Source organism: Periplaneta americana, chromosome 1, assembly GCF_040183065.1.
Source record: "Periplaneta americana isolate PAMFEO1 chromosome 1, P.americana_PAMFEO1_priV1, whole genome shotgun sequence".
Lineage (NCBI taxonomy): Eukaryota > Metazoa > Arthropoda > Insecta > Blattodea > Blattidae > Periplaneta > Periplaneta americana.
The window spans coordinates 142,925,566-142,945,396 of record NC_091117.1 but is presented as its reverse complement, the minus strand read 5'-3'; the positions used below and the strand labels follow the sequence as shown (position 1 = coordinate 142,945,396).

General features: G+C 36.1%; 2 protein-coding genes across 3 annotated transcripts in view; one reads left to right on the top strand and one right to left on the bottom strand.

Annotated features, from left to right (window-relative positions):
• The window catches only part of LOC138701642 (gustatory and odorant receptor 24-like), a 77,315-nt gene that overhangs the window by 4,798 nt on the left and 52,686 nt on the right, over nt 1-19,831 (bottom strand). The gene's annotated exons all lie outside the window — the stretch shown is intronic.
• LOC138701634 (probable glutamate receptor) overlaps nt 1-19,831 on the top strand; it is a 67,454-nt gene that overhangs the window by 26,448 nt on the left and 21,175 nt on the right. The window contains exons 4-6 of the mRNA XM_069828739.1: nt 1,767-1,870; nt 2,019-2,195; nt 13,772-14,001. Coding sequence (XP_069684840.1) covers nt 1,767-1,870; nt 2,019-2,195; nt 13,772-14,001 — 511 coding nt within the window. The remainder of the gene's footprint in view (nt 1-1,766; nt 1,871-2,018; nt 2,196-13,771; nt 14,002-19,831) is intronic.

Sequence of the window (19,831 nt, the reverse complement as noted above, 5' to 3'; positions counted from 1 at the left end):
TACATTGTCATGTAGATACTGGAGTGCAGAAAACCTCCATCTTGTATACCAAATGCCATTGCATGGACAAAAAATTAATCTAAGCTGTGTAGTCTATGCTTACAGAAGTATAGGGCCCAGATACAGGGCGATTCACGAGAATTTACCGTCCTTTACCGAGTTTATTTCTGAAGACATTTTGCGCAAAAAAGTCATATAAACATAGTTCCTATTCGCAATATTTTCAGAGTTACACTAATTTAAAGTTGTTTGCAAAATATGTTTTTTCTTTAGTTTGAAGGTAAAAGAATAATACAAATAGAGAATAAACCATTCAGAAGTATCATTTCTTTAATTGACAAGTATTATGAAGCTAAAAATGTGCTGTGAACTCCTTAGTTGCTTCGTACAGATATCTTTTTTATATTTTTTACTAGAAAATTACAGTATTCTTACGACTTATCACAACAATTATTACAAATCACGCCACTTCCACCGACTTAATTTTGCATCCTAATTTACAGTATTGGAGACTTTACAACACATTTTAAAAAATGTCGCCGTCCGCTAGAGTACACTTGGCCTCTTGCTTATGAACGGCACTCGTCGCTCTACGTAATTGCATAAGGCTATCTTGATTTCCGTAGCGCTCGCGCTGGCTGCTGACTGCACGCTGACCAAGATCACGCGTTCACAGCAATGCGTTCCAATAACGAAACATAACTCTGTAAATATTGAGAATAGGACCCATGTTTATTTGACATTTTTTGCTCAGAATATCCGTAAAGGACGGTAAATCTTCGTGAATCACCCTGTATGTACGTTATACATATTTTTTCTAATTAAGTTACTTTGAATGCGCAGATGTAAAGAGATAACATAATCACACCAATCCTAGAAAAATTACCTCACATTGAATGTAGGCCCTATACAAGCATTTTTTCAACAAGCCCATACAGCACATACAGCTGATCTCTGGTTAACATTAACGGCATTGGCGACCATCCACAATGACCTCGTCCAATTATTGGAAGGTTATCGAATTACGAGTAATTCTCAGCCGGACATCCGGCAACCACCATTGTTGATATTAGATCATTCTGCTGTTACTGCTATGGTTTACTGTCTTTACACTTATTTATCGCTATACGAGAGGAAAATTTTATCACTTTCCTTAATATCTCATTATTTCTACTCGTATACGGTTCCCTTATGAAGAAATCGGTAGACTTTTTTTTTTCAGAAGAAAAGGTATGATATTTGGATTTTAAATAAAAAGGGTAAAGGTATAAATATCCCCTTCAAACGTCATGAAAGCGCATGGTAAGCATAGAAGTAATGCTTCCTCCTTTATTAATAATAATAATAATAATAATAATAATAATAATAATGATAATAATAATAATAATGATAATAATAATAATAATGTATAATATTTATTATTCCACACCTGTGGAGTAACGGTTAGTGTGTCTGGCCGTGAAACCAGGTGGCCCGGGTTCGATTCCCGGTCGGGGCAAGTTACCTGGTTGAGGTTTTTTCCGGAGTTTTCCCCTCAACCCAATATGAACAAATGCTGGGTAACTTTCGGTGCTGGACCCCGGACTCATTTCACCGGCATTATCACCTTCATCTCATTCAGACGCTAAATAACCTAAGATGTTGATAAAGCGTCGTAAAATAAACTACTAAAATAAAAATATATTATTATTATTATTATTATTATTATTTCTATTATAATTAAAATATTGGTCGCAATTCTAAATAAAGTGTTTATCTCTTTACAGCCTCCATATATAGCAGTAGAAAAATATGATGGAGGAACTCCTACCATTTTGTTTGGATATACATTTGAGCTAATAAAGGTTCTTAAACAACGTCTGAATTTCAGGTAACATGTTATATTCTGCATGTATATTTATTTACCAGCATATCCATTAGTTAGTTGCTATAGAAATTAAAATAGTACTTCATTATTAATACATAACTAATATGGAACAGCGTAATTTCCATGTTTCATCGATTTCTCACATTCTCAGGACAAAGTATTATATTCCTGACCCTGCCCAGTATGGCACAAGACTTGAGAATGGATCCTGGAACGGCATGGTAGGGGAAGTGTTACGACAGGACGCAGACATAGGTCTCAACTTGTTCATGGTTACGAACAAGCGCTTCTCTGTCATCGACTACTTCCCACCAATATTCAACACGAGGTGAGTAACTACAAAATTAAGTTAGTTTGATGTGGATTTTGACATCCGAACTCCCAATCTGTAACATACCTGTGGCATCTCTCTATAGATCCTGCCACGGAATGTCTTCTAATCTCGTGTTTTCCTCCTAGTGGTGGTAATCATAACTGACCAACCAATGACTGTAGTGCGAAAGTCTTCCCTACCATTCCCTGTATATGAATGAAGGAATAGTGCGAGTATACAGAGCATGCGTAGCATAGGTATTCAATTTTTTTCCGAATTAATCACTATTTCTGCACAAATTTACAGCTAATTATAACTATAGTCTTGTTTCGTGACGTTATGAACAAACTTGTGCACTTGAATAATTTCAAGGAAAAATTGTTCCGGGCCCGGGTATTGATCCGGGACCTCCGGTTGTACGTACCAGCTCTCTATCAACTGAGCTATCCAGGAGCTCCACCCGGCACTCTCCCAATTTTTCCCCTTATATCCACACAACTCGAATGGGTTGACAAGACGCCAGAGACCCACATCGAGTGCACACAAACTCTGTATGACTTGGAATTATTGTGGTTTTCTGTTTTCACAGGGAACTATACCTGAAAAACTAGACTTGCATAATATATACATTACTGTAGGTACGTTAACAGAAGAGTCTGTTGGTACGCAATTATTTATGCAAGGGTCATTGCCATTCGACCATTTGGAGTGCTGTACATTGAGAAATATGTTCAAATTGAAGTCCTCCCTGTTCTATACAGTAGTGATACTGTGAAGTATTGACTACCATATTATTTCGGAAATTCAAGGAGTATTATGAATGTTGTTGCGGGCTTCAACAATTGCTGAAAGATCATTGGCTCTTTCGACAGGTATAGCGTACACAAGACACTTTGCAGAAGAAGTCAATTGGATTAAGATACGGTGATCGTGCAGGCCATGGGACAATCTTGATTACTGATCGATCTCCATTAAAATGTTGAATGTCTATTTTCTGCGATTTGAATTAATGCACAGTATTACAACAGAAAACCTCTCATTCATTCCCATGGTATACAACATTATTGAAAAACAAGTTTACCCACCCAGGAGCAAGTGTATCCGATTACATGGAAATTTGACTGAGATTTGTTGTCAGAAGAGGTACAAAAGGTGCGTTTTGATAAGGGCTTTACGATTGTTCACAAATATTTTAGAATTTGGCATAGATCTTAGACATGATGTGAGAAAAAACGAACGTTTTAAATCTCCCACCACTACAACCATTGTAGCTCCATTACGACGCGAAAGCATAAACAACTTTCTTAATGAAAGATATTCACTTAAAAATTTAGCCATACATTTAATAGCAAATTTCTAGTGTTAAAATAAAATATAAGTATAAAAAAATTTAGCTGAAACTAGTGTCTCTCTCCAAATTGGTTATTTTAAGACGCTTTTTCAACTGCTATGGTTATCTAGCGTCTGAATGATATGAAGATGATAATGCCAGCGAAATGAGTCCAGGTTCCACCGCCGAAAGTTATTCAGCATTTGCTCTTAATGGGTTGAGGGGAAAATCCCTCAAAAACTTCAACCAGGTAACTTTTCCTAACCAGGATTTGAATCCGGCTCGCTCGTTCATGGTCAGGAGTGCTAACCGTTACTCCACAGCGGTGAACTGAAACTAGTCAACTAATGTTATTTATCACTTAGTTTTCATTTCAAACTATAAAGTTGTTGTTATAGGCTCAACTTAATTCTTAAGTGACACAAAATATTAAACATACGTCATCAAGATGTACAAACATAATTATTTGTTTTAGGACACTCTATCTACCATATTTTTCTATAACATAAGTTATGAATGATTCTATTTAATGCAGCAGTTTCTCCCTGTTCTCTTCCCGGTAAAAAGTGACACTAAATTATCGCAATTAGTGATTATAATCAAAATGAGAAATGAAGGACGTGAAGTAAATGTTTTCTGTCTAGTTATTTGCTAGACCATGTATTTGTCGTAAAATAATAACCAGCGTCAGAAACGCGGCTAAAATGAGACAAAAAAATGTTTTGTTTACGAGATCGAATGTAAGTTCTTTCAGACTATTTCACAAAGTTCCCAATTCGTGTCATAAGAGTAAAATTAATATTTCATGAGAAATTATACGTTTATGATGTTTTCACTGTGATGAAGATTTTGAGTTTTATCTCTGTGTTGAGATTTAATTTCTCTAACGCATCGAAACTATTTCCAGAATCCATTCTTAGAGACCTTTCTGCTGGGTAACTTTCGGTGCTGGACCCCGGACTCGTTTCACCGGCATTATCACCATCTCATTCAGACGCTAAATAACCTTAGATGTTGACAAAGCGTCGTAAAATAATCTACTAAAAAAATAAAAAAGAGACCTTTTGAGGAATATCACGCTTGAAAAATATCACATGTTCATCACAGTTTTCTCTTTGTCACATATTGAACACTGTATTCTCGTTCTTGTAACGCTACATGTTGGAGTGTTACATCAACAAATACAATCTCAGTGTAACTACCCGTCCTCTAAATTATACATATAACGATTTAAAAAGTACTAAACGACATGTGAAGTTTTGACACGCAATGAAGTATTTTCAAGTGAAATGTGCAATACATGAAGACAACCCTGGCCTAGCTTTACTTTTAAAACCAAATGAATCAATAGACAGTACTTCGATGTTGCACAAATATTAGACTAGCCTATTACAAATCTAGGGGACTCAGGCTTAAATATCGACAGGAGACTGGAGAATTATTTTACTCTTATAGTAATCACACGTTTGCTTCTTACGTTCGACTTGTGTTGTTTTAAAAATCTGAACCACATGAAGAAACCCTTCTTCGAAATTCCAGTGTTGGTTAATAATTTAATCAATTATGTTCAACAGCAATAAGAATTATTTCTTTGTAATGATTATTATTATTATTATTATTGTTATTATTATTATTATTATTATTATTATTATTATTATGATAATATACCACTTATACTATTCCAGAAATCCCTATCGAGCTACAACAGTTGTAGACACTCTATGCACTGCCATCTGTTGAGAATGTTGCAGTTTTGACCGCTTGTGACATTGTTTGTTTCTCGCAACACTTGTGGGACGTCAGAAAAAAAAAATAGGAGTCCGGAAAAGGCTGTAATCTCCAAAGGGATTTAGATAGCGTGGAAGTTCGCTTCCTTTACACTGTACAATAATAGTATTTTCTTTAATGAATAATACATCAATTGAACTAAAATAATATTTAGTCTAATCTAAAACACAAAATTTTTAAATAACGGATAGGCCTACAGAAACTTGGTGAAATAACATGTTGCACAGCATTCCGCAAAACACATGTTTTATTCTTTTCTCGGTCTACAATCCGGTGTTGTTATGCTATTCTAATAATCCCTGTTTGACGATTTGGCCTTTCTCCTCTAACTTTAATCACAGCAAGATTTGTCTAAACAGTTCATCCATAAAACGACAAAATAGACGTTTGTCTGCACCGTTAATATCGTTCAATGGTATATTTCATAGAACAAATAAATGTAATACGTATGAAATGAATAACCGGTGATAGTACCTAATTATAGGAGTATTCGAATAAAAAATACGAATTATTTCATTCTTGTAAGTTCTCGAGATATATCTCGAATCGTGAACAAGTATTCGAATACTTTGATCAGATGCTAAATGGTGCGAGAAGTAAAGAATGAGAACAGAAAGAAACAGTATAAAGAAGGCAGTTCTCGAGAACACCGATTGCTTGCCAGTCGTGTGCATTCGGCTAACCACGCCTACAAACATGAGGGAGCTGTGTGCAATAAAGACTTGCTCCAGATCTTCTCTCTGTGCTTCACCTCCCTTCTCTTTCTTTCTCTCGTCTAATTACGGAACACAGGAATGCAACATTTATGGGAAGTCGCAGATAGCTACAGCATGTGATTAGAGTAATAAAAAATATTAACTTCTGTACTTGCACAATACACTGCTACCGTTATCGTTGTTGGATGTTGGATAAGAGAAGCGAGAAGGAGTAATCAAATAGTTATTCGAATGATAAAAGTATTCGGTAAATTTTACATCATACCATGACGATTTCTATCTCGAATTTCATCGCCACAATATCCTCTATCACGCTCCCAATTTCGAAGATGGCATTTAGTATTTACCCTGTATACAAGGTGTTAAAAAAGGGTGTAATATTTTAAGAGGTGGTAGAACTCATCAAAATAAGTAAAAAATAGGTCTAAGAAACATGCGTCCTGAAATTAATATCCTCCAAGATAGGCTGTTAGATTTTACTTGTTCATAGCAGGTGTTCGATATGATTTCCATTCATTATTTCATAACACATCCTTCTGCTCGACGTCTTAAGGTGCGTACACACTTAGCGAACGAACAACGAACGAATGATGAAGCAAAACTTCGTTGTTCGTTCGCTGTTTGAAGCGACGTACAAATCATCAGCAAATTGTCAGAAAACATTCACATTCGCTGATTATCCGCTATAAAGGCAGACGAAAATATAATTATAGCAAGTGCAGGCCTGTTTCATAAACACAGTAATAATATTAATTAATAGTATTGCAGTCATGAAAACAATTTTATTAACCGACTAAATTCTGTTTCATAAACGTTTTGCACGAGTCATAAAATACGTACAGTAGCCAGATGATTTGAGGTTAAGGCTGACAAACATAACCAAGTTGGTCTGCACTCTACAGCTATTTATATTATTCTCTCTGTTAACAGTTGTTGAATGAAATAAGTTTTGAAGTACTATCTTTAATAGCAACAACAGAGTAAATCGTAATATGTGTGAAGGTTTGGGAGACAATTTATTTCAGATAAGATTGTAAATCACTGCAACTCGAAGTTATTGTTTCTGTTATTTGATTCAGTTGATTTACGAGTAAAAGAAACAATATGATAAATCTAAAATATTGTGAACAGATATTTATCATTCCTAATTGTTCACGTCTCTGCTGTTGTAAAGTTTGCAATTCCAAAAACAGTGTATCAGTGACAGAAGCGTGTGTGTGCGCGCGCGTGTGTAAAACTTGGACCTCGTTATCTAAAGAAGTACCATATGAAAATGTTAAGCAGTGAAAACTTTTGATGACAATATTGTACCAGCCTTAAGGACAGTGTTAACGACAGGGTTAGTGGACCCTGCAAAGCGTCTTATGTAAGATATTTCAAGTTCCGTTATAATTCGGAATACTGCGCAAGTACTTATATAAAAAGACTTAAAAGTTATTGGTGCAAGCGTAAATAAATACACATAAAAATTACTCTTTTACCAAAAATAAATAAGTAATGCAATAACGACATAAGTACTTACGCGGTGAAGTCGTTCCTAGAAAATATAGTGTTTGAGTTTGAAGGTGTGGATGTTGTAGAAGATTAATGTTATGACGAAATTAATAAAAATACTGAAATTGTCTTAATGGGTTTTTATTGCTGATTATGTTGTAAGTAGTATTTTCAAGAAGTTACCTGACTATACAAAGTGCAAATACATATGTTCTAATTAGAGATTGTGATGTGGAATTGTGGATACGGTACCTATAAATCTCGTAAGTTAATTTTAGTTTATGCCCTCAATAGGGGTGGTTTAAAGTAGTCCACATATTTTGTAATAGATCTACTTGTTGATATATGTCTGCAAACGATTTTGGCTCACCAAGATCTTCACAATGTTAATTAGTGAAGAGTATATAGATTCAGGTTTCACAAGTATACACTGAAAAAACATTTCAATAGGTACAGAAAATATTAATATTACTGTATTTTGTGATGTAGATGTCCCATAGGCATATATTTCTGAACAATTATTATAATTTAAAAAATGACGAGAAAGGAGGGAAAAACGTTAAGTTCAATCATTCAAATAACATAAAATAATGTAAAATATACAGTAATTACTTTCTAACAGTTCTATACTGTAATTGAATTTAATTTAGGTTTCATCCTTTCCAATTGTTCCTCTTTTACAATTAGATAAGATAGTTTTCAATTTCAGCCTGGTCCACCTACATTGCCGCCTATGACAGTTTGTAAGTATGGAGAGGGACTTTGTTAGTCATTCATTTTGTCTCTTATGCTTTTTAAAATGGGGAAAAGACGTGAAAATAACTTGAAGGAACAGAGTTTTTTGCGAAAAATTCTCGAATTGAAAGGTCAACTATTTCATTATATTCGTAACTTTCTTGCATATGGTTGTAGGATATTCGTTGTCTAAAATTTCTTGGACGTCGGACAAACACTCCCTCTTCATCACTATTTGAGTCAGAATTATCCATTTCAAATGGTTTCATGGTTTTATCTTCAAAATCTAACCCTACATTGGCATTTACTTTTTACAAATTATTAAACTATTACTTAAAATACAGTCATGGAACTAACGTTAATATTATTAATAAATTTAATTATCTTTGCTGCTTTATGAAACACTTTAGTAATATTATTATTTATTTTAGTAATAATATGAGCGTTTACAGTAATAAATAATATTATTAAATATTACTTTTATGAAACAGAACAGTAATAATATTACTTAATGTTATTACTAGACATCGGATTTTTAGGCACTAAAAATTGCAGTTTTAGGCGCCTAAAATAAGCACAAAATTTGTAAAATTAGGCTCTATTTTAATGAAAATAGGCATTTTAGGCACATCAAGGTATCATACTTATTTCTTTCGCTGAAATTTTTAGTTATACACTAAAATACGCACAAAAAAGTATGTTTAAACATTAAAAAAGAATACTATATTATATTTATAAACAGAGCTGCACAAATTTAATATATTGAAACTAATGAAATAATGATTATTGATATCAAGATTACTCATGTTAAGTTATTGAAATTCAGTTCCATGCTCAGACTTTATTATAACTATCTGCACAGTACACCACCAGAATTTTTTCTAAATTCTCCACAGTTAACCTTTGCCTTTTGTCACTGAGAATCATTTTGAAAGCAGAAAAACTTCTTTCAACCGAAACTGATGTGAGAGGCGCAAATTTTAAATTAGGTACAATAGAAACATCAATACTTACTGGAACATTTACACTTTCCCCTGATATCACTCTTGATACTTTTTCCAACAATGAAAATCCTACATTCTTATTTAATACGTTGTCCCACTTATTTTTAACTTTTTTCCCAGTTTCGCCCAAAGCAGAATGTATGTTCACTTGAGCTTCCTTTACTATTGCTATTTGGCTACAAAGAGATTGTTTTTCACGTTCTAATTGTTCAATGCTTGCAGGTATGAAAGAAAAGTTTGATGTTATGTAGGCAATATCGTTTTTCACTCGTGAGTCATTCAGACAATCTTTCACTGCTTTCACACACGCTGCACTATCAGTTTCAGGTAATTTATCAATAACTGTGACCACTTCTTTAAAATACTTAGAATAATACACCACTGACTGAATCCAGGTTCCCCATCGTGTAACAACCGGCTGAGGTGGGAGTGGGATATCTGGAAAGTTCTCTCTGAATATTGAAATCCTGGATGGGGCTTTACAAAAACATTTTTTTGTATTAGAAATAAACGAATTGACAAGAGGAAATTCATTCCGGATTGTTTCAGAAACCCTGTGAAGGCCATGTGCTAGACAGGTTACATGCGTGAGGTTAGGATAAAATGTTTTAAGAAGTGGAGCTGCAGCAACCATGTATGAGGCAGCATCAGTACAAAACAACAGAACTTTAGAATCGTCTATATTACCTGAGTATAAAGACTGTAGGCCTTTATTTACAAAATAAGCAATGGCTTGGCTATTCACTTTCGAAAGTTCCTTAACACATACGAGGTGTGGAATCGAAGGTCCATCAGGACTAAGTTTTCCTACTACCATATTTGCTATATACCTATTCATAGGATCTGAGGTTTCATCCACAGAGACCCATATGTAAGAATCACCTATATCCTCCCGAATGGAAGCTAAAGTTTCATTGTATATTCTGTCTAAGTAATTTTTTCTTAGGGTCGACTCAGATGGGATATTTTGTTTGCAGTGTTTTTGTAAAAATTGTCTTAAAACCGGATTTTCAATTGCATTCCAAGGAATTTTAGCAGCAACAAACGCTCTGGTTAAATCAGCATAGAAATTGCTGCTGAGATTGGATGAAGTAGGCTGTGTTAGTAAAGTTTGTTGCAGTTGATTTTTCTGCTGAGCTTTAGCCTTATGAGCCGCTCCTTGCACATGCTGCTTTAGGTGGCACTTCTTTTCTTGCGAAATCTAAAAATGTAAAGTAAACTGAATTAAAATAAAATCCTAATTGTTGTATTGCCGTATTTCTATCACAAAGTTAGTGGGTTCGAACAATCAAAATTTTAATGACCTGCAAATACTTTAACTATCGGAATTTAAAAGGTTAAAGTGTAGTGGTCTTAAAAAGAATTATACCTCAAGATAGCTCAGTCAATGTATAAATATTATAGGCCCACTCATTAAAATTAATAGAATTTATATATTTCAACTATTGTTACATACCTGTTTGCTACAAATCTTGCAGAATATTATTTTTCCATCATAAGTGAATTCTGAATATTCTGTTAGCCATTGCCGGATCAATGTAGATTTTGCACTTATATTTTTCGGCATTATCGCGTTAAACTTCACAGGAAAACGTCCTACCGCTCAAAACTTCTCAACACAAATAAGGTGAGGAAAGAGCAACTGTTAACGAGCATTCAAATGAACCGTTGTTATTGAGATTCAATTGGACAAAAATACAAAGTTCCACTTATTGTTGCATTTCCTGGTAGTGTTAACACTAGGAGGGCCATTCTTTTAAATATTTTGTAACGGTTTACCCTACTAATTCGCAGTTTTACGACTTTTCATAAATATTTCAAAAACACTCTTTCTCCAAAAATTGTGATTTTATGACACTCTGAAGGGCAGTACAGCTAATCGGTTTCAGACCGAAAACAGTCATTTTTATAGTATAGTATATCTCTGAATCGGTAGCAGCACATGTTGTGATTGTTGCCTGCTTCAAAACTAAGGTTGGTTCTTTGTCGGCATTTATGCCTCCAAACATGTTAAATTCGGTGAAATCTATTGCGAGTGTCGTGAGATTCAAAACATTTTGTTTCCTTTATCAATGGTTTCATGGCCGGTGTGAAGCAAACTTTCCACTTTTTAAATGCCTTAAATTTCGCAGTGAATGCATGTATAAATTATAAAAAGTAAGAGTAAAATGCGAAACTTTACAGTGAGTTAGGCATTTATAGGCGAATATTAACAAATTAGGCTCTAATAACCGTTTTAGGGAATTTTAGGGCACTATAAAACTCTTTGAATACCTTTCAATTTCCATGAAACACAAATATTAATAATTATTTTTACTTTTCTCCTAAAGAAACAAAATAGGCATTTGCCCTAGAATCCGATGTCTGGTTATTACCTTTTTAGTAATGGTATTAAATTATTACTTTTATGAAATAGACCCCAGGGGAAAGTTTCAGTACACGGATACCTCACTGACAATAATTATCTTAAAATATTAAAAAGAGAGATTTGTCTGTGTTTGTCGTATGCGCATCATGCTTACGAAAAGACACTTTTCAATGCCAATAATTTATTTTGTGTGCACAAGGTTGGAACTTTGTTTTTCCTGGGCGTGAATTTGTCCATAAGGAACGACATATGTTTATACGCGAACCAAGGTGACTCGTACACTTCATCACTCCCCATTCCAGAACTTTTTATGGAATTCTGTCTTTCACTCCAGAATGATGTCAGTAGGGATTCAATTTTCAATTTTCTTTTTGACTTCTGCTCCCTACAATAAACAAAAAACATATATCCACTGAAAATAAATAAACAAAAATAATTTTCAAATTTTGCACGTGTTTGACTCGCCTATCTTGCAGCTAAACATCTTTCCAATAGGTTCCCAAACATCATGTTTTCTTATTTTATTGTGGTAAGTAGGATACTTGGGATTCCATGAAGTTTCCTGCTCCCTATATGCATTAATAAGATTTATAACAGCGTCTTCCGTCCACTCCAGTTTCGACATCCTGTTAGTGAAATTGAACTAAGCGCTGCGTTCTGCTACGAACTACAAGCTAGTGGCAAATCCCGTCCACAACGAATACCAACTTCCTTTGATGTACCGACAAGCGACGGATCACTTCCGAAGGCAAACCAAACGATCGGTTTGCCTTTGCTGCGACGTACACACGTACCGATTTCAATCAACGAATGCAATCGTTTGTCGTTCGTTCGTTGTTCGTTCGCTAAGTGTGTACGCACCTTTAGAGAGCCACGCAACCTTTCAAATACCCCTGGTTAGTCTCTGATCTGCAGAAAGGCGTTGAAGACAAGCTCCTGTAGCGTTTGAACGTCTTCGATGAGTGTTACATAAACTAAGGCCTTTAAGAGTTCCCATGACCAAAAGTGCAAGGGATTAAGATCAGGAGAACGAGCAGGCCATGGTACAGGATCTCTTCTGCCAGTCCAATGAATATTAAATACCCGTGTTAGATGTCGTCTGACTCTGTTATGGAAATGGGCTGGTGCTCCATTAAGCATTAACCACACTTATTTTATAATCTTTGATGATATGACACTTCCTCTAGCAAGAGGAGTAATTGGTTTGTTAAGAAACGCTGATACTGAGAACCAGTTAATCTACAGAGTAGATTGTGTGGTCCTATTAACCCCTGTCACCAATGAATTTTTAAGTACGTTTTTCGGAAAAAATAATCTTTTAATTTTATGACTCACGTTTATTGGACTTGTTTCTTGTTGTGATGCGCACTACCACACCTCAAAATATAAGACTTTTTTAAAACCCTCTATATACAGAGTGGAAGTGAAATAATCCTTCAGATTGAAAGGGACGACATGATAGAATAGAAAACCTATATTAAGTTTTGTGATTAAATTTACGGTTAATGAGAGATTTGAGTTGGAAGTTTCAGTAGTATGGCAACATCTCCGTTAATACACTACTATTTCTTCTCGTAATACAGATGTATTGTCACTGAACTCAGATCTGTCTCCCTTAGTTGACTACCTCCCATCTTCTTTTCTGGCTACAATGTTGCAAACTGATCGCATCATTCAGTGGCTTCAAATGAGTGTTTTTAAATGAAATTTACACGAAAATCGTCCAGCTATTGTATTAAACCAGAGGGATAAATGTTTCTTTATTAGATTTTCTATCGATATGTACAAAAATCATGATCCTACTCGCAATAGTTCCCGAATAAGAAGGTGTTAAACATTTGGGAAAAAACATTTTTTTTTCTGGAGAAACTATGGACTTTCCACCAATATGGTATTACACTTTTTTGTTACATAGGCTACAACATGAGCTATTTTCTCTGAAATCTGCAGAGTTATTTCACTTCCACTGTGTAGGCTATATTGTCTACATAAAATTGTTGATTTTATTTTAGCCATATGGATATGTAAACTACGTTATAAAACAGGAGATTATTAATGTAGCGTATTAACTTAATTTTCTGTTGCCAATTAAATTTATTGTTAATAATTCACTGTGGAGATTTCTGCATTAAGAAAATTGTATTCTATTTGAACAGGATGATCGTGCATATAAAGAAGCCGGATGTGGAAAGCAGTGACTATAAGCACGTGGTGTCAGAATTCACAGTCGATCTCTGGATAGCTTCTCTTGTGACATTTCTGATATACATGCTGTTGTTGTCGTTCACGCACTACATCGAACGGTGCATCAGCAACGAGCAAAAACTTACAGGCTACGGACTAAATGACGTCTGGTTCTGCACAATGGGCATCATCTGTCAGAAACGTAAGGAAAACAGATTGTAAGGCCATAATAATTTTCCATTCTTGAACTTAATGTAGCACTATCTCCACTATTTCATAACACGTTGTAGACTTCAGGAAGGAACTATCTGGATACTACAAGATAATAATTTCCAAATTTAATATTCAGAGTGTTAAAAAAAAGTACCCAATATTTTAGGAGGTGATAGTATGCATCAAAACAAGAAAATAATATCTAATAAACATGAGTCCTACAACACATACTTTCTGAGATCTGAACACTTGCTCATAGGAGGTGCTCAATGTGACGTCCATTCATGGCAATGCATTTCTCTGCCCTACTATACAACAAACTACCAGATAATCATACCGTAATTGACACCCTTGGCATGGAATAATGATACGTCGCAAGGAATACTGAAAACAGAAGTCTGGTTGCGGATATGAGCGGGGTTCAGCAGAGATGGTGTTGTGAATTTTCGTAATCAGCATGTGTAGACTGATGAAAATCCCCATGCAGTTGAAGAAACAAGGCATCAGCACCAATTCTCAATCAACTTATAGGCAGGCGTTCTTGGCGATAGATTAATGGGGCCATACGTGCTACCACAGAGATTAACTGGGGCTCGTTATTAGGACTTTCTTATTAACGTATTAAAACAAATTTCAAAGAGTGCGTGAGTCCTTACGCCAAAGGGCAGAGGAATGCATTGCAGTGAATGGACGTCACATTGACCACCTCCTATGAACAAGTATTCAGATCTCAGAAAGTATGTGTTGTAGGACCCATGTTTATTAGACATTATGTTCTTCTTTGATGCATACTACCACCTCCTAAAATATTGGATACTTTTTTTAAAACCTGTAAATACTATACGTTTACAGCAGCGTTTCTCGAACTTTTCTGAAGTGGGGACCACTTTTTAAAGTCAGAACAGTTCCGCGGACCACCTTACTCTTGTTCCCTTCGAAAGCAGATTTATCATTTTCGTAGCTATTTTAATACCAGTATACCTATATTTGAAATCGAATTAAGTTTCGGTACTTTGATCCTCTGTTATGAATTCTGGTGGTCCTTGCCTTGGTTACAGTTGCGGCACCAGATATGCAGGGAAAAGATGTCGAGAAACACCACGTGTATAGTGTTTTAAATCCCTCTTTTGTTACTGAGAGTAGAGTGAAAAGTCGATAGCTGGGTAGGATAATAAATTTCGTAAAATGTCAGTACTGGGAGAAAAAGTGAAATTCGATTGACATGTGTCATTTCCAAACTCTGAGATTTTAAGCTATAGTGTGATACGCAATTCGTTTGAATTTTATTTTTTCTTCTTTTTTGAAGGACCACAAGGGCAGACCTCGAGGACCACAGGTGGTCCGCGGACCATAGTTTGAGAAACGCTGGTTTACAGTATATACCAAGAGAGTCATATCTGGTATCCTGTATGTGTTTTATATTTGTGTGTTTGAGTCCTTTATTTGTCCACCGCTATGGAGTAACGGTTAGTACGTCTGACCGTGAAACGAGCAGACCCGAGTTAAAATCCTGGTTGGGGCAAGTTACCTGATTGAGGTTTTTCCGAGGTTTTCCCTCATCCAGTCGAAGAAGAATTGCAGGGTAACTTTCGGCGTTGGACTTCGGACTAATTTCGCAATATTAATTCCATTTCCCCTAAGTCAGGGAGCGTCAAGTGACTACACTCTCGTGCGTACGTACAAGCCCTCAAGCCCTGACGTACGGCTGCGGGCAAGGGTAGCTGCTTCCACAGTGGCGGAGCTAAGAACTTGTATGTGAACCAAATTTGTGATAAGAATGTAAATTAATTTCAGCTTTTAATTGAAGCACACTTTCACTGTTAATTGCACTATATTGAAAACAGTATTCTATACAATTTGGTACAGTTAACTAACTATATACGAAGTAAATTTTTGCATGTTTGCATAACAACGAAACAAAACAAAATATACACTTTTATACAGATCAACATACTACGAAATAAAACTGTTCACTGTTTGTCTTCTTCTCATTGCTATACAGTTCAATTAACAAAATAAAACAACAGTACAAACGTTGTTATTCAAATCTCTAATAATAGTACTTTTTCTTATACATCAGAGATTCGCGGCGATTTTTGCAGTTTTCTGTTAATAAGCAGCTTTTCGATTCGTGGAGCTATTGTTTTTAGTACCAGCCAATCGCAAACATGCTTTCAAATGTTCATCACTTAATTGGCTTCCGTAACGTGACTTTGTAAACTTCATTAAAGGAAACAGTGTTTCGCATACGTAGGTTGTCCCGAACATGCACAACGTTCTTGCAGCGAGATTGTGCAGTTTAGGAAACCTTTCTCGTGGAAAACAAGTATAGAAATGGTTAATACTTTTTCTGTGTTGATACTTATCCTGTAGCTCAATATCGCTTTGTAAATCAAGTATTTCCAATTGTAGTTCAGTAGGAATATCCAGGACATTCACTGAAAAAGGTGTTGCAAATATCTTAAATTGTTGTTCAAGTTCTATAATTTCCTGATATCTACGTTCGAAGTCTTCGCACAATTGTTGCATTATTCATTATACACTTCCATGTCCAACACTTCTAACAGGTTTCCCATGTACATTCATAAATAAGGCAATTTCATTTCTAAGTGCCAGAAAACGTTCCAGAACTTTTCCTCGACGTAACCACCTTACCTCGTAGAGTAAATCCCCATACTCACTGGTAATATCATCAAGCAGTGCCCCGAACTCCACGTGATTCCTTTAGATCTTATGAAATTAATTGTTCGCACAACAACATCCATTACATTGCTAAGGTTCATGTTTTTAGCACATAAATATTCCTGGGGCAAAATGCAGTGCACCGGTGGACCCAAGCGACCTCGATAGGTTCCACCACTGATAGAGCTGAGACGAGATGTTATGGCACCAACCTGCGCTAAGTTTTAAATTGCCGGCCAGCAGGGTAAAGGAGTGGGGGTTGGTTTGGGTTACGGTTCTCAAGCTCAGAGCGGCAGGCATATCCGTTTCATCTCTTTCTAAAAATATTCGTCTTACCTCAGTATCACCACTTTCCTACTCAAGAGTCCGAAGGTGCCTAATGAAATTACGCCCGCTATTCCATCTTAATATTCTTATTCTCCGTCCGAATCAGACTGATCTGTGCTGGAATCAGATGTCCCTAAGTTTATGGAAATGTTCTCCAAAATACTGTCCATCACGTGCTCACTTTCAATGTATCTGTTCTCTACTTCCTTCACATAATCATACACTGATATCCATTTTTGGAAGAAGCGATTGCAGAGTCGGTCTCTGCTTATGTGTAGCGTAGAAATTATAGATGAGACTTCTTAGGACTTCCTCATCAAAACTGTCTACAGCTGCAACGATCTTCTTCTTCGGCTGTGATTTTTCCGGACTGGAGAAAGAATTTGCTGTTCCTGCCTCAATATTTTTCCCTTCTTTCTTGATTCTTGCCAAATTTCGCTTTGAAATACCAGTGGGAGCCAGTACTCTTGCACACACGCTTTTCAATGGAATTGGTATTCCATTTACAACTCCTTCTGGCATGAATTTCCGTACATTGTATGCTATTTTATGTCCTTGACTATGAACTACTCTATGATTTCACACCTTAGACAATGCCATAATGAGGGAGCTCAGAAGGACAATGTTTTCAGTATTAGCAATAGCGGTAGTACCAGAACGATCTGAACACTCGGAATGCTAGTAACCAACTGACCCAACACCCTTCCAGTTGAGTGTGAGGGCGAGTCCAAGCAAACGAACTAAAATGAGTCTCTCGCGCTGGTGCCGTAACTTCTCGTCCGGACTCTAGCTGCAGTGTACAACTGTACTGCCCGCAGTGGAAGCCGTAAGCAGGCCTGTATACCCTCTCGCGATCTTGAGTCGACCTGGCGGAGCCTGCCCTAAGTCATCATCATCATCTCCATTTCTTTCCTAGGCTTGCTCCGATGTAGAGTCGACTGCGGGCCGCCGCACGACTTGGACTTGGCCATTCGTTGTTGGTGGTAGCGCTACGCACCGTGAGCTCTCCACCGGGCTCATGGTCACTCGTGAGACCGGGGTTAAGGGACGGCGGTGAAGCCTACGCGGATTGGTAAAGGGATCATATACGGTGTAGGGGTGTTCGGAGGCGGCACAGCGGGATCTGCGAGCTGGAGGCCTTAGGGAATGCACATCTCTCCATCTCGGTTTATATAATGGGTCCACTCGAGCGACCTGCGTGCGAGGATAGTTCCAGTCCATGCCCTCACCGAAAGAGGAATAATAGAACAGAATTGAATTGAAAGAGGAGAATTGGGAGGAGAAATTAGAAGGTACGCAAAACGCGTCCTTGCAAGGGGTTCGGGGCTGAAAGAAACTAAATATGTGAGCTCCAAGCCTGTTGGCCACTTGTCTCACTCCGTTAAACGTTGCTCCACTGAAGGAGCTCTGGAAAATTTTTGAAGGGGAAAGTCGAAAATGGACGTAATCTCTTAGGTACCACATACGAGATAATAGAACAGCGATTTTTTCTAAATTATATATGAATTTGTTGATATTGAGTATCTAAGAGACATTTAGTTCGCAAATAAACGAAGAACCTAGGCTATACTTTTACTCTAGATCACAAGGAACGACCACTCATATAAATTGAAGGAAAGAAGACAGAGGACGGACACTGGAAAGTTTTCTTTTCTCAATCGTACTATCAGGGACTGGAATGCTTTACCTGCAGACTTACTAAAGGCTATACCAACAACCACAAACGTATTTGAAAATAGGCTTAAGGACTTTACTAATAGGCGGTAATTATACATAGTATATAAAGGATGTAAATGATATTTTGTTATTGAAGTATTGTATCAGTGAAGAATTATGTTGTGTCAGTGAAGTGTGTTGTGTAAGTGAAACGTGTTCCTGTCAGGGAAGCTTTATTGTTTATAGTGGCAGTGCAAAGTATTTGAACAGTGAAATGTTTTTGAAGTGTTAGTGAAATCAGGATAGAATCAGTGAAATGTGTCGTAGTTCCAGTGTAGTGAGTGAGTTGACAACGAAATGAGTGTAATGTGGAAAGGTACTTGTGCAGATATGAACATAACGTGGATTTTAGTTCGAACTTAGATTTAAGATACAAATTAGATTTATTTTGAATGTTATTTTAAGTGATCGTGCTTCTTTTAATTTAGGATATTCCCTTTTATTATTATTATTATTATTATTATTATTATTATTATTATTGTTATTATTATTATTGTTGTTATTATTATTATAAATTATTGTTAGTATTAATTATTTGTATTAATTATTGGTATTATTAACCGTATTTTTAATTAATAAGTTTATTATTGTCATTATTGAGTGTAATTAGTTACCACTGCCACCGGGTATATACCCATTGCAGTGTGAATAAATACACACATACATATAGATTGCTCATTTCTATGTTAAAATCGGTTGCACTTTGAAGAGAAGAACCGCCAGGAACACCACCCGTCCGCCGTAAACGAACACGAGATGGCAGTACAGTCGCTAATGCAATTCAAATGGCAGTTATGACGTGACTCCTTATGTAACAACTAGATGGCAGTGTAGTAAACCTGACAAAAGTTGTTACCGACAAAACCTATAACGCCGAGCAATATGGGTATATACTTATGATCTAGGATTTTGCTAATAATAATTAGGTTTCTAATTTTATAACGACATAAAATAACTACGCAATTTAAACCGCTATTAACTGATTTCCTCTTTTCATTTTTTAAAATTAGTTATTTTACGACGTTTTATGAACTACTATGATTATCTAGCGTCTGGGTTAGGTGAAAATAGCAGTGACGGCGAAATGGATGCAG